We start from the raw sequence: 15,715 nt of genomic DNA on the forward strand, positions 1-15,715 counted from the left end.
CTGGTCTTCCTTTTGTGGAGAGGGTGTCAATATTGAATGGATAAAGGGAAGGACAACATTAACTATAGCAATAGATTGCGATCTTTATACTTTCTAAAACAAAATACCGTTAATCATGCTAGTCTTCACAACTGGAATAGGAAAAATACGTTTGGTGGTCAGTCTTGAAATGGTAATGATGATGAATCAATCACCCATTACTGTTAGTTGGTATAAAGCAGGATTATTTAAATTATTCATAATTTCGGACAGGTTTTAGGGCTGTACACTGCTTAGTTGGCTCGTCATCCATTCATATTCCAGCGTCAGAACCGTTCCCTCGTTTTATTTTGACCTTGTTCCTCCTACTTTCCCCTCCTTGCTGTCATTCTCCTTTCTGTACTGCACAATGCTGCTCCCACTAACAGTGCGTAAAATGCGTAGTGAAATTTGCTATAGCGAAAATCATGTCCTTGTTTCCTTATATGGTGATCGGCGTCGCGGGCCGTCTTGTTGAACCGAGGCGCGTGCACTGCTGTCGCCACCATTCGCTTCCATATTTGGAAGTGAGTTCAACAAACCTAATACAGGGGGTGTGGTGAGGCGAGACCGAATACTTTGCTATTATGGATTCTACACTATGAAATATTATTCTCGTGTCTGAATAGCATAGGTGTCCGTAGTACTATATTATTCACGCATAATCTCTGTGTTGCAGGGAGCATGTTTTCCCAAAGTTTTTTTCTGATGATGTCAGTGCCTTAGCTCGGGCATAAAAGTAACCAAATGTTATGTTTTATTTTGACAAACATGAAATGTTATACAAAAGGGTTTAGAACTTCTATTCCCACCATGCTCTACGTTAAATCTCATGACCACTTTTTCATGGAGATGCTCGCGCTCCCCACCCCATCAAGCACGCGCAGTTTAGCGCGTCCACGTGGTGTATCAAGTGTGTGCGAGACATTACAGACGCTGCATCACAGCTCATTCAATTTCTATCCAGACGCCGACCAATTCAGAGACAGCTATGGTACGTTTCCATTTAACAACTAGCTAGCTCTGTGGCATATAATTTAAAATATATTGTCATTGGAGTGTGTCTCGTCTTAAAGCAATGTATTTTAGCTCATGAACAGCGAGTTAATTTTGAGGTGAACTCGACAGTATCAGATTGTCCCAGTCGGGTCAGCTGTGAGTGACTTCAATCCTGCGGTGTTCAGGAACGTTTGCTAGCTGGATGTTAAATCTTGGATGGTAAAATGCTTTAAATCATTCAGGTGACTAGCCTTTCCTCGAAAGTTTGTTTTATCCAGGTGTATGCTCGTCTCCTCTTGCCGTTTTAATCGCCCAGTGTAGAAAGAAAACGACCCCAAAACTGGCGCCATTTCCTTCCTCCCAATGCTTCACTAAGTAAGGCCTAATGCCTAGTCTAGCACTTCGAGTTGCAAGTAACAGCCTATTCCATCCGCATATGTATATGCTATCAAGTTAGCTAGTTAGTACTGCCCGGTGCTGCTCCTCCCCGCGAATGTACCAGCTGGCTAAGTAACTGTATCTGGCTTTGTATTCGCCGGTGCTAACAGCTAAGTTAGCATGGCTAACGGTGTGCATTTTCTGTGCATGCGCATACCGTAGCTACGTTAGCCATTTAGGAAGCTAGGTAATTTGATTTACACATCCTTTGTCTTGGTCCGCATGAGCCCCATGATTTTTAACTATCGTGCACAGGTGCCATGCCAATTGACTAACGTTAGCTTGAATTATAGCACTTAGCGTAAGCTAAATTTGCAGCGTGAAAATAATCGAGTTTGCCTGGTATTTAAGACATCGTTTTGCCTGTATATAGTGCACATGTGCGACCACTGCATTCATGGCCCCACCCTGGTTTTTGGTGCAAAGAGCATTTTTGCACCAGTAGCCAACTAGCTATTAAATGTGTACCCAGAATAGTTTAATTTAGTGATGGTATAACAAAATCAGACCAAGGTTCCGCGAGCAATTTTTCACAACGGTGACACCCCTATCAATAGTTAAAGGTTTTGCATGTGGGCCTTTTGTCGCTGGCAAGTGTTGCGCACGACGTCCTTCCTGGTTTCTACGCATCAAGTTTTGACAAGTGGTGCGTCAGAAAGAAACGCACGAGATGCTTGCGAACGACCAAATATAACTACTGTAGTCTACTACTCAAACAATTCGTCGTAAATGTTCGTGTAACACAGCTAGGTTGGCTTAACCCTGAATACATTTGCCGAATTATCAATATCATGCTTGGACGGAAGTGCGCATTCAGTTTCTATTGTCATTGCGTTAGACATTAGATTCAATTGAATGAAAGGTTATAAAAATTAAAATCATGTTTTGGGGGGGGAAATCTCGATTTACATTCAATTTACTCGACTGATTAGAGCTATCATATTTTCCCACTAGCTATTCATTTGTGTGACCTTTATCATTTACCATTCTTGATCATATGAATAATGTATTACAACATGACATCAATGTGTTGGTTGTATTGTATATAATGAATGAATGGTTACTGTTGAACACGATGGGCATCTGATTCCTGCTGAGGGACGTGCCGGTTCAGTCATGAAAAGGCCCAGCCACAGTAGTCTTCAGTGCCCTATGGGTGCAGTTGGACCGATTGGACAGCTGCAGGGAATAACAAACCAAAATGAGTTGTTCATTACAGCTACTTGGTGAAGTATTTTGTTTTCAATTCATTTTAACTGAATTGGAATAAAAACGTATTGAGATTTTTTTTGCAACAGAATCTTGTTTTGTTTCCATCTAATATTCACGGCTCCTGCAGACATGCTCTGACTTGAGTCCCAATCTCGGGCCACCGAGACTTTTCAGCTGGCATTTTCATAACAATGTCTTACTATGAATTAAACACCTTCTCGCAAAGCAAAGTGTTGATTCTGTTCGCCACACGTCTTTAGTGTCACACCTGATGTGAATACAATTACACTAGCGCTTCATTAACATCAACACTGGAGACAGACTGGTGTGGGTTAGGTGGAAGTGCAGCATAAGTGAAGATTAGGCTCCAGAGCTACCTATGGGTTTGCAGTCAGGAACCTGACATGGCTGTGTCTTTTATCCTGTGCCGTTACTTGAACCATTTGGTGAGATTTCTGGGTATTTTATAGTAGGAAGAAAGGGATCTCTGTTGATCAGAGAATGTTTTCTGCATGGAGGAACTAAAATGGTATAATCTTCACTGGCTCATGGTATTGGTCTTTTCAAACAGGCATCCCCAGTCAGCGCTCTAGTCTGTCGTGACTTGCTGCAGTGTGAAGAAACATGCATTGTCTGAAGAGCTCTCAGAATGGTAACAGGAGTGCTCATTGTTTTTGGAAGATGGCAGGATTTAGTGAAGATGAATGGCGATTGGCTGCTGTTTCAAAACACTGGCCTCTTCACCCTCTGTATGAGGCCCCTGCCCTTCCTAGAGTAAATGAATGCCCTGGCAACTCTTTAATTCTTTGGCAGTCATTTCCCTCCTGTTCGGACGTCACTGATCCAAACTCTCTGGGCTCATCACTAGATGATTACATCCTGAGCCCAATGTTGTTTCTCTCACACAGGCCCTTGCCATCCACACATCCAGAGAAAACATGCCCACACCCTTCACACACACATTCCTTCAAACTGGGTCACTCCACAGTGGCAGGGCTCTGGACGATATGAAGCAACTCTCAGACCACGAGTGCCATTTTTAATGAAGGCTTTACTCTGGCTGTATGGATCTGGCTTTACTTGAGGAAAGGAATACCTAGTCTACCTGATTTAGCAGAAGGTGGGGTGACAGAATTGGTCAACCTGCCAGACGGGGCGGGATGGTACAGCAAGCCTTTTGACAGTTGGTCACATCCTCTGCCCGGTTCCTACATGGGTTGTGATTCCTGTTGGGTAAAATGCCCTAATGGAAATCAGAAGACCGGCAAGGTTTATAGGGCTGTTGTGACTCAGGGATGTGGCCTGTTATTATGTTATTTTCCCACAGAGGATCCATTGACTGAGACCAACCCATACATTCTAAGGCTTGAAACTTTTAGTTTTATAGGAGGGGGACCCCCCCCCCCCCCCTCTTTGAGATGCTTCAAAGCCACACCTATTACTTGCCCTTATCAGGCAGTGGCAAACTACCAATACACACCTATTACTCATCAGGAATTTTGGTGTGGGGAATGGTTCAAAAAGCCCTCTGCTTTTCTAAATGCCACTCCTGAGTCATGCTGTACATCATGCTGTTATGGCCAATGCAATGGATGCTGACTCACAAAGTCCCCATTTATCTTGAATGATCATGTGGGTAGAGGTCATAGAAACAGGATTGCCGTCTTGCTTATGGTGTCCCCCACCTATTGGACTAATGGCCATTCGTTCATCACTGCAAGTCATTGTGCTGCTACCTCCCTCTCGATTGCCTTTATCAGCTTTCCTTGAAGGGTCAATTCCTGCAGTATGGTAAGTCTCAGGCCCCCTTCCAATTTCTTCTGTGTTTTCTGTCCTGTCACACTTCTGTGCTGGCCATTAGGACTGGATAACCTCCATTGCTGCATAAACAAGACACCTCCTTCTTAGAAATGGAGCTGGAGTTTTAGTTTTGTAATCAGTCGGTACTGATTGAATTTAATAGTTCATGAAGCCTGGGTTGCTGTAGACCATTCAGTGTTTTTTTCTATTTATTTATTTGGTCCCTCATCCCTCGGAAGCATATGATCGTAATCTCTGTCTGTCTCTGCACAGGCTTCCGGGGTGACAGTGACAGATGACGTTATCACAGTCTTCAACGAGATGAAAGTGCGCAAGTTGCAGGCAAACGAAGATGAGAAGAAGAAGAGGAAGAAGGCGGTGCTGTTCTGCCTTAGTGAGGACAAGAAGCACATCATCCTGGAGGAGGGTCAGGAGATCCTGACAGGAGATGTGGGCGTCACCGTCCAGGACCCCTACCTGCACTTCGTCAAGATGCTGCCCCCAGATGACTGCCGTTACGCCCTCTATGACGCCACCTATGAGACCAAGGAGACCAAGAAAGAAGACCTGGTCTTCATCTTCTGGTAAGGGAAGCTTGGCTCGACTGGGGGGGCGCATCACTCTACATTTTCTAGTATGGTGTCACTTGTTGAATGTTAAAATCACTTGGTTTCTACACTCGGGATACAAGTTAAACCATTTCCCCCACCCCGACAGGGCCCCAGATGGTGCTCCCCTGAAGAGCAAGATGATCTACGCCAGCTCAAAAGATGCCATCAAGAAGAAGTTCACAGGTGAGGCACAGATAGGAGACCTATTGGGCTCTGGGCTCTCTTCAAATTAAATGCCATCTCCTTGCTTAAGCTTCCAGCTTTGTGATTGGAATGCATACATTTTTTTAGGGTTTTATATGCAGCGGTTCATTTAGAAGGGATGTAAATACAGCGATTTTGCTTTTATTAAAAAAGGTAAAGATGCCACCCAGTGCTCACTATCACCCTCTTATCTTCGATAAATACTGATCTTAAACTATTTTCTAAAATTGTAGTCAACTCACCAAATTGGTGCATCCCGACCAAGGCAGGTTTGTTAAACATTTATCCTCAGATAACCGCCGTCTTTTGCGTGCATGCTTCATCAGAAACCAAAGCTCCTTGGGCATTTCTTTTTCTCAACGCAAAAACATTTGATAGCCTGGTCAAATTTTTGGGCAGTTTTGGTACATATGGGAATTGGCTCCAATATGATTAAGTCTATATGCCTATCCCTTAGCCATAATAACAGGCAATAACTTCTGTTTCCATTCAGAATAACTAGAAGTAGCAGGCACGGTCGATCCCATCTCACCTCTGCTATTTTTGTCTGTGGAGCCCCTGGCCCAGGCAATTTTACAATCAAAAGAAATTACACCATCTCGCAATTCTACGGATCACGTCATCTCATTATACGCTGATGGTATCTTACTCTATCTGGACAATGTATCTCAATCCCTCCCAAAAGCTTTGAAGATCACAGACAAATTCTGTGTCATCTGAAGTTGCAGTACAAAGTTAATCTAACCAAATAAGCCCTACTGCCTCAACCCCAATGGAGGTCTCCATGACTTATGGAATCCCAATTGTCTCCCATTTTCAATATTTGGGAGTATTTCCATTGTCAGACTTTAACAAAGCTCAAACAATTCAGTCCAACCTCCAATGGAGAAATATCCCTGTTGCTTTAACAATCCGAATATCTATTGTTAGAATTAATATTGCCATGGCTGAATTTCTATAGTTCAATGCGTCCAATCTCTCCCCCTTTTGGCTATTTATATAAAATCCATAGTGCAATCTCAATGTATATGGCAAGGTAAGCGAGGCCAGATGAACAATTAACACGGTTGCACAGGGAAAGACGTAGAACTATCCGTACCAAACTTTAAATTGTATTTCCAGGCACCAACATTTCGTCCCATCCTAAATTGGTTTAGACATGATTCCGTCGCGCTCTGGCTGAGTATAGAGATACATATGGTGTCTCCTATTGCCCTGGAAGAGGTGGTCTTCACTGATATGTCCCTTGAATAATTTAAACTATGCTTTGATCCTATTATTGCGCACCCAATTTTCTATTTGGCGTCACCATCGAAATACAATAACTGGGAATCAACTTGTCATGGCCGTACTCTAATATTTCACAATACCCTGTAATACCCCCCCAAATGGTCTACATGTGGAATCTGTACCCTTACTGATATCATTGTCGGAAATAGTTTGATAACATTACCAGGCAACTCCATTTTTCTATGTTTATAACTTTGGTCAGCTATGGTGTGTGCAAGTCCATATTAGGAAGGTGTTCCTAATTGTTCTTATACTCAATGTGTGTGTTGACTGTATTATCTGAACCCTTTACGGGGGGGGGATTTCTTTACTCATAAAATGTTTGTCACAAACTATGCTGTGTCCAATGTGATGCTACATTTCCCCTCTGATTTTATTTTAGGTATCAAACACGAGTGGCAAGTGAACGGTTTGGAAGACATCAAGGATCGACGCACCCTTGCAGACAAGCTCGGCGGCTCATCGGTAGTCACCCTGGAAGGAAGCCCTATATAAATCTAGCCCCGGGCTTCAACTGAAGCCAAACACATCTGAGGGGTTTGGCTGTTCATTCCAATATGGTTGGGAGGAGGGGTGACGCAGGATCATTGGGGGGGAGGCAGTTTTCAAATTCCATAACTGCAGGCTTTCATTCCAGTTCACACAACACAATGAAAATGAACAAAATACACACAAAAAGGGGGAAAAGCAATAAAATAAAAATACAAAATTGAAGGATTATGAAGACTAAATACACAGTGTAAATGTTTGAGGACAGGGTTTTGTTCTCTGGATTCCATTAGAATGACCATCGCAGAGAAAGGGACCGGCAACAACTCCCCAATTCCAACTATTGAATCCTCCAAGATATTATTCTACTACCTTTTTTGCCTAACTTCTAGTTAAGTTTTCTAAGTGTGTGTAGCTGAGACTAGGTGTTGTACAAAACCATTTATTCTTGATTGCACAAGATTCATCAACCTATTCCAGGGGAACACATTTGCTTTACTTTTATTTATTTTTTTACATGCAAATTCCAAAAATGTTGACGTGATTAGTTATTTCCAGTTCTGAGTAAAAACAACATGGCATTGATGTAATAATTTAACACATTCCTCAAACAGGGTCTGGTAGGGTTAGAAGTCTGAATTGGGTCATGTGACGGTAACATGGGGGCAATTTATTTGAAGAGCCTGTGTTCAGAACTTGAACTGGTATTGAATTGGATGTTTTGTATGGTCTCCTTGTCTCTAATAAAAAGGCACTAAATGAGTAACCTTTTATTGCATTTTTTTTTTGTCTAGTGATTTAAATAGTGGCAAGCTAATACTGTTGATAATTTTAGCCAGTTCAAATGAATGTGGTTGTTTTTGCTTGATTCCTATTGAGTGTCACAGTGGTCTGGGTGATAAATCTGGAGTACTGTTGATCTATTGAAAACGGTTTGTTGGTGCTGCAACCTGCTTACATGGGGCTGTTGTGTGAATGTTTCTTATATTTGTAACTGGGGAACTCTTCTTTTTTTTTTATTATCATTTTTATTTTATTCTGTGCCATAACTTTCCACTTGATTGAATTTTTGCTGTTAGAAATTATATTAAAACATAAGCCAATTAATTGTAGACTAAGTGATATGACAAAGATACAGAAAGTAAAAGCTGCATAGTGAGTCAATTTCCACACAATGTAAAGTTGAAGCGTGAGGCTCATCTCCGCTTGGAAGCGGCTACCACGGCGTGAGAGCAAGTTCTTGCATCTGCTCATTTCAATATCTACAGTGCTGCTCATGTCAACATTTTGTTGAGGCTGCTGTAAAGTGATGAAAAAAATATATAAAGATTTTAGGTTTTATATAAGGAAACCATTCAATTGATATAAATTAGGCCCTGTTCTATGGATTTCAATTGACTGGGAATACAGATGCATCTGTTGGTCACAGATACCTTAACGGTAGGGGTGTGGATCAGAAAACCAGTCACTATCTGGTGACCACCATTTGCCTCATGCCGCACAACATATTTCTGCATAATGTTGATCAGGCTGGTGATTGTGCCCTGTGAAATGTCCCACTCCACTACAATGGCTGTGTGAAGTTGCTGGATATTGGCAGGAACTGGAACATGCTGTCATACACGTTGCTCCTGAGCACCCCAAACATGCTGAATGGGTGACATGTCTGGTAAGTATGCAGGCCATGGAAGAACTGAGGCATTTTCAGCTTCCAGGAGTTAACAGATCCTTACATGGGGCCTAGCATTAAAATGCTGAATCATGAGGTGGAGGCAGATGAATGGCATGACAATGGGCCTCAGGATCGTCACGGATTACAATTGCTAGCGATAAAACACAATTGTGTAGCTTATGCCTGCCCATACCATAACCCCACCACCACCATGGGGCACTCTGAACATTGACATCTGTAAACCGCTCACCCACACAACCCAAAACATTGTCTGCCATCTGCCCGGTACAGTTGAAACGGATTAATTCCTGAAGAGCCCACTTCTCCAGCATGCCGGTGAGCATTTGCCTGCTGAAGTCAGGTCAAGACCCTGGTGAGGACAAGAGCACGTAAATGAGCTTCCCTCGGACGCTTTCTGATAGTTTGTTCAGAAATTCTTTGGTCGCGTAAACTAAACAGTTTCATCAGCTGTCTGGGTGGCTGGTCTCAGACGATCCCTCAGCTGAAGAAGCCGGATGCGGAGGTCCTGGGCTGGCGTGGTTACACGTGGTCTGCGGTTGTGAGACTGGTTGGATGTACTGATAAATTCTCTAAAACAACTTGAGGCTTATAGTAGTGAACATTTGATTTTCTGTTAACTTTGGTAGACCATCCTGCAGTCAGCATGCTAATTGCATGCTTCCTCAAATCTTGAGACATCTGTGGGATTGTGTTGTGTGACAACTGCACATTTTAGAGTGGCCTTTTATTGTCCCGAGCACAAGGTGGACCTGTGTAATGTTCATGCTGTTTAATCAGCCTCTTGATATGCCACACCTGTAAGGTGGATGGATAATCTTGGCAAAGGAGAAATGCTAACAGGGATGTAAATACATTTGTGCACAAAATGAACATTTCTGCGATCTTGTATTTCAGCTCATGAAACTTGGGATCAACACTTTACATTTTGGGTTTATATTTTTGTTCAGTATATATAAAGAGACACTGGCATCATGCATCCTAAATATATTTGTATACTGACCACAAGAGGGAACTCTAACTCCACTTCTGAAAAGTGGATTCCATTTTACAGAAGTTAGCCATTCTTTGTATACCTGCTGGTTTCCATAACACAAGAACTCAGAAAAGCAAACATGATAGAAATCTCAGTTTATTAAAATAGATGTAGGCATTTTCAAAAAATAAAATTATTACCAACTCTCTGATTTTCCTGCCCCTGTACCCCTGTCCAAACTTTGTACCCACCCACACATTTAATCCTAAGTGTTGAAAAGCGTGCGGTCGCGGTATTATAGAGTACAATGGGAGAGCATGATATATATAAAGAAAATCAGTCCAGTATTTCCCTCCATTGGCTAAAGCGAGTCAGTACATTGTAGAAAATGCACAGCTGCTACCACAGTTCTAAAACAGGAGAGACGGGGAGCACGCAAGGAAAGGATCAGTGTTATTCTTTTCCCTCTAATAAAAGTGGTTCTGTTTAATACAGTGGAAATATCGACTCGGTGTTGTGAAGCTGACCAGAAGGAAAAGTGCATTAAAAGCTGCTGTGATGATAGCAGATGTGTTAGAAAGGAGGCATAGACCCCGAAAAAAAAGGAGCTAGTTAAGTCTGAGACAGAAAACATTTACATTCACTGAAGGAACTGAGTTTGATCCAAAGGGACATTCCTGCACTTTCCAGAGTAAGGGACAGTCACAGTGGTTCACGCCTTTCCAAGGAAAACATGTTATGGCGCATGAAGGTTTAGCAGTCCTGTTTTCTTAGATAGTATTGATGACTTTAAATATTTATTAGGTTTAAATCCAGTTTCACTCTTGCCCGTTATAGAATGAGTTGAGGAGTAATTTCCTCCACATCTCCTTTAAGGGATTTTGTGCTTACTTTAATCACTTTTCAGTCATGAGCTTCATAGCCTCCATCTTCTCTTAGTTCATCCCCCCTCCCCTTCTCTCCCTCAGTCTTGGATACAGTCCACTCGGTTCCCATGCACCCAGTAACAGATCTGGGCAAACTTCAGCGGGGTGAATCTCACAGCCACGTTGTAGTCTCGGTTCTCCCCGTCAATCTCCAGCCACTGGTGTCCAGAGAAGATGCCGATGACTTTCCTCTCCCACCGTTCCAGAGCCGTGTCCCACACGCGGCCGTACACCCCTGAGCCGCTGGCCCCCGGCCGGGCATCACAGTGCTGGTAGATCAGGTCGTTAGACTCATCCTCCACAGGACAAAAGCGGTAGACCAGCTCCCCAGGCCTGTCACTGTCAAACCCAGAGAAGTGGATGCGTTTCCCTGCCAGGTCTTCAGAGGAAGGAGCCACAGACAGACGCATGAAGGGCCGGTGGTGAGGCCAGCGCAGTTCCAGGAGGGCATAGTCAAAGTCCATGCTGACCTCCTGGGGGCCCTGGATCCAGCCTTTGGGGACACGAGTGCTTTTGACCCGGACCCAGCGCACCAGGGGTATCTTGGTGGGGGTCTGACTGGGCTTGGTGCCGTTGATGTACGGAGGAGTCAGGAAGCCCACCCTCAGTTTACGGGCTCCCTTGACGTAATCCTTCCCATCATGCACGCAGTGGGCAGCAGTCAGAACGTGGCGTTGAGACACCAGGACCCCGGTGCAGCCAGTGGAGATCCTCACGGCTGTGGAGAACGGGTAGTCCAACAGGAAGTGGTCACCGCGGATGTTGAAGCGCCCATCAGCCCCGTAAATCTGTCGTTTCTGACGCCTGTGCCGACTGGTAACTCTCCCTCCTCTCATTGGTGGTGGTTGAAGGGCAGGTCTGATGGTTCCCTCATAATCATCCTCGTCCTCCACATCCACAGTGGTGAGGGTACGAGAACCATCCGCATAGAGCGTCTCGAAGGCCAGCTGCTCAGTCAGGTGCTCTCGCCTTCGCTCTTGCTCTCCCTTGTGGTAGCAGCTGGCGTTACAGTGAGTGGTGAAGTCCAATTGAGTCTGAGCACTGAAGCGAGAGCGGGAGAGGAGCAGGGGTACATGGGGCACCAGTGAAGGGAGGTGGATGGGATCTTGGTGAGGGAGGGCTCGGGATGACAGAGAGAGGGGGAGGAGGAGCGAGAGGAGCAGCACTGAGGTGGAGGGATGAGCCAGGCCAGAGTTTGGATGTGGAGACATGGTCGTTGATCAAAACACTGAAACGAAAAAACAAACAGATACATTTTACGTACATTGAACCACAACACACAAATACAATAAATAAGGAATTCACTTATCCTTGAGGAATGGAATGGTAAAGATTAACGAGGGACGTCATGGACTTTGCGGAAACCCTGTTTGATTAATGAAGCTTAAAAACAGGTAATCACTAATTAAACAAAATGGTGTGGAGATTAGAATACTGGCTTGTCTCCCTGATTTTAGTGAATCATTCAAACACTCAAATTCTGAAATCCCCCATAAAATCAATTCACTCTCTCTGACAGGTGGATTCCAAATCCCCTCGCTCAGAGCCTATACACGTGGGATCAGTTAATGCAGGTTCATGTTGCAATGCAGGTCTAAATGTTCAATTATTTTAAGAGGTAACAACGCAGCTCCTGTTCCAGCCTATACTGTGGGCTATTCATAAAATGTGATTTTAAACCATGTTGCAAGGCATTAAAATGTCAGTTATGCTGGAGGTTTGATATATTAGCCTCAGGAGAGGAACATCTGATTATGTACACAAGATAAGTATAGATGGAAAGTAGGTGTTGGGGCACACAAAATATGACACTGCATATGTTTATTTTTTATCCCCAATTGGTAGTTACAGTCTTGTCTCATCGCTGCAACTCTGGTACAGACTCAGGAGAGGCAAAGACCGAGAGCAGTGTGTCCTCCGAAACACAACCAAGACAATTTACACCGCTTCTTGACACAATGCCCACTTAACCCAGAAGCACCAGTGTGTCAGAAGAAACACCGTACACCTGGTGACCGTGTCAGCATGCACTGCACCCAGCCTGCCACAGGAGTCACTAGTGCACAATGGGACAAGGACATCCCTGCCGGTGAAACCCTCCCCTAACCCAGACGACGCTGGGCCAACTGTGCGCCGCAACATGGTTCTCCTGGTCGCGGCCGGCTGCGACAGAGCCTGGACTCGAACCCAGAATCTCTAGTGGCTAGTGCCTCTAAGAGCTAGTGCCTTTAGACCACTGCACCACTCGGGAGGCACACTGGGAGGCACACCTTGTATCATTAAGTTTTTAATCTTGGCCACGGTGCTGTGTATGTGTGGGAAGGACTGAAGGGGAATTTATTACAGCTTGTTCAGCAGAAAGAAAAGTGTCTCAAATCATATTTATGATAAGGCTCTGGGTGGTGTCTGCCATCAAACATGAACTAACTTTCTATGTATGAGCGTGCTTGGCAGGCTCAGAGAGACTAGGGGAACTCGATAGGTCTGAAAATTATGGACCCTTGGGCTCTAGTGGCCTAGAAGAGAGCAGGTGTCTAAAAGTGAAACAAGACAAGTTGAGGCATAGACGTACGGACCGGATTTGCCACACAAAGAGAGATTCCCGCCACACAACTGGATTCTATATCATAGTGTAGCCAGAGATGATTAAGTTACTCAAAGGTGCTCATGTTTAAACTACACTGCTATGCAGTCAAAAACAACTTGTCAGAGTACTTAACATGTAAATCTAAATGTATTTTAAGAAGGCTTGGGGTAGCAGGGCTCTTAATGTCAGTATAGACATTTATAATGGTCCATTTATAATGTCCATGGTCTGAGACAGGCTAGCTTTAATTGGGGAAAGGGGATAGTGTGCTGAGACGAACCACACATATAACCACACTAACCTAAAATAAGGAAGCATTTGATGAAGGACACAAAATAATCAACAACGTAGTTCAAGAAAATTCATGGTGAGTCCATTTTCCAAAAGTTGTGGAGGGGTGAGTTTGGTTTGGGTGACCCTCCATTTTATGTCCCAAAGTGCACAACAGTAAATTGATCCCCACATTAGAAAGATCCTCCAGCTCTAACACATTGTAGAGCCAATCAGTGCCTAACAGCCTTTTGGAATCCTCTCTTAAACAAGACACTGGACCTCAGCAAATTTTATCAACACTTTCCATCAGAATAATGTCAAATGCACTTCAATTGCAGTCAATTTAATTTGGAAAGGCAATATAAATTGAAAAATCATTCCCATTTCCACATGGATCCCATTTCTGACAACTGAAGGTTATAGCCAACTGATAGATGCTGAGAGGTTTTTAACAAGCACCAATACACCTACTGTATATAAGCTACAAAGGCACACAAACATTCCAGTAATGGACCCCTGTACACCTGAAACCTGTCAGCATTCTACAGCTCACCTTTGACCCTTAAGTGAAGACTCTGAAATTCTGAGAACAGAAAGGTCCCGAAATTTGTCCTGAAAACCCCCTCACTGGGTCTTTTGTCTTTCACAAAAATCATGAGTGAGGGTAGTATTGTCCCATGTCCACTCCATGGGTTGTTGTCGGACCCCAAAGAGAACAGATGATGTGTACCTTGCTCTGTCACCATTGAGACGCACCAGTACAGAGGAATAGTGCTGGGAGGCAGTATACTCAACTTACTGAAACATTCAGTGGGGCTGGGGGAAAAGGTAGGCTTTGGCTTTAGTTAATGTTTAGCAATGCAACATTCACTTACAGTAAGTAGTAGGCCTATCCAGTGGAGCAACATGAGTTACTTTGTAACAGATTTCCCAGGCAAAAAAAAGTATTCTTACAATTTGGCCTCTTGGTAACAAACCAGGTATAATTATATTCAAAATAATGATTAATAAATTATTAGGCTACTTACAATGGGTAAGACAATAAATGCACAATGTACCTTTTTGTTAAACAGAGTCGGTGTTTAAATCCTATTCCCGTTTTCGCCCCCTTCAAAACTACCGGGCATCTCGATTCTCCTGATTTCTCCCATCTCTTCAGTGTGACAGGTATCCCTCTCTCTTCACAGTCCCGCAGAGATATAGTCGCCACTTTAATAACGTCTCCAAATCAATTCGGTCCAAGCAAAGTTGATCGATGAGAGTCAACTACAAGCTTGTGTTCCTACTCAATGTGACTATCCGTCCCTGGGAGTCGCTTAAACGGCTGCTCGGTTCAAAGGCGCTTACAAATAACTGAAAATGTTACTGACAAGACATTTAGAGGCGCTCTCGCTCACGGTCCTAGCGCCCCTGTTGTATACAAAAGCCGTAGCATGTCTCAGCTGGATAAGAATTTGCTTTTAGGATGGGTACTAGGGGAGCACATACCTGAAACATTTTGAAGCCCTCAGCTCAAGATCAGTGTGTCCTTCAGCTGCAAAAAAAGTCCCAAGTGACACAGTAACTTTTCTCCTCTCAGGAGTAGACTTTGGCACAGGGGTTGGGAGTGAATCAAATGTGACCAAAGCCTAAAGCTATATCAAATGTCACCTGCCAATTAGAGCCGAATAGATGCTGAAAAACACAAATTGCCACAGGCTCTTAGACTCATGTGTCCCTGCAGGCACGTACACTACCTTTGCCGAGCACATGCACCTTTGCCATTCCAAAGTGCCCGGTATAAATCGCCCCAAAATTGTCTTATTTGCTACATTTCTTTGTAATTGTTGTTAAAAACCTATGGCCACAAATCGTCAAGTTCTCCACCCCACCCGGTCCGTTGGTTGCGCTTATTAAGCTGCTTGTACGGAGCTCGGTACCCAAACATGCTTTGCTTGAGAGATGCTGTCACCGGTCGAGTGTGTGTAGCTAGCAACCTAGTTTAAATATAAACCACTGCCACAAAAGCATAATAACATTTTTTTAATACTTGATGACAGTTGATTTAGCCTACATCATCATAATCATCAATATTTGGTCTGGTTGGCTGATATGCGCAGCAGAGAGGCAGAAAGAGAGCTATGTAAATAAATCACAATCAGTCAAGTAAATCAAACTAGCTAACTAGTATATTTAAATCAATCATCAACATCGATGACCAGC

The 15,715-nt window shown here is 43.7% G+C and overlaps 2 protein-coding genes across 3 annotated transcripts; one reads left to right on the forward strand and one right to left on the reverse strand.

Annotated features, from left to right (window-relative positions):
• The first annotated feature begins 893 nt into the window (after nt 1-893).
• LOC135545861 (cofilin-2-like) lies at nt 894-7,827 on the forward strand. Its single transcript, XM_064973807.1, has 4 exons — nt 894-1,012; nt 4,741-5,051; nt 5,185-5,261; nt 6,955-7,827. The coding sequence occupies exons 1-4, from the start codon at nt 1,010-1,012 to the stop codon at nt 7,065-7,067; spliced, it is 504 nt and encodes a 167-aa protein (XP_064829879.1). The 5' UTR covers nt 894-1,009; the 3' UTR covers nt 7,068-7,827.
• Nucleotides 7,828-9,977: 2,150 nt separating this feature from the next.
• Nucleotides 9,978-14,850, reverse strand: LOC135545862 (serine protease 23-like). 2 transcript variants are annotated; one of them, XM_064973808.1, is made up of 2 exons: nt 14,572-14,850; nt 9,978-11,881 (listed from the first exon to the last, which is right to left on the reverse strand). In XM_064973808.1, exon 2 carries the CDS (start codon nt 11,862-11,864, stop codon nt 10,692-10,694), a length of 1,173 nt encoding a protein of 390 aa, XP_064829880.1. In that variant the 5' UTR covers nt 11,865-11,881; nt 14,572-14,850; the 3' UTR covers nt 9,978-10,691. The 2 variants fall into 2 exon arrangements, with proteins under 2 accessions (XP_064829880.1, XP_064829881.1); XM_064973809.1 differs by having other exon boundaries at nt 14,542-14,850.
• Nucleotides 14,851-15,715: the final 865 nt, after the last annotated feature.

Source organism: Oncorhynchus masou, chromosome 9 (genome assembly GCF_036934945.1).
Source record: "Oncorhynchus masou masou isolate Uvic2021 chromosome 9, UVic_Omas_1.1, whole genome shotgun sequence".
Taxonomy (NCBI): Eukaryota; Metazoa; Chordata; class Actinopteri; order Salmoniformes; family Salmonidae; genus Oncorhynchus; species Oncorhynchus masou.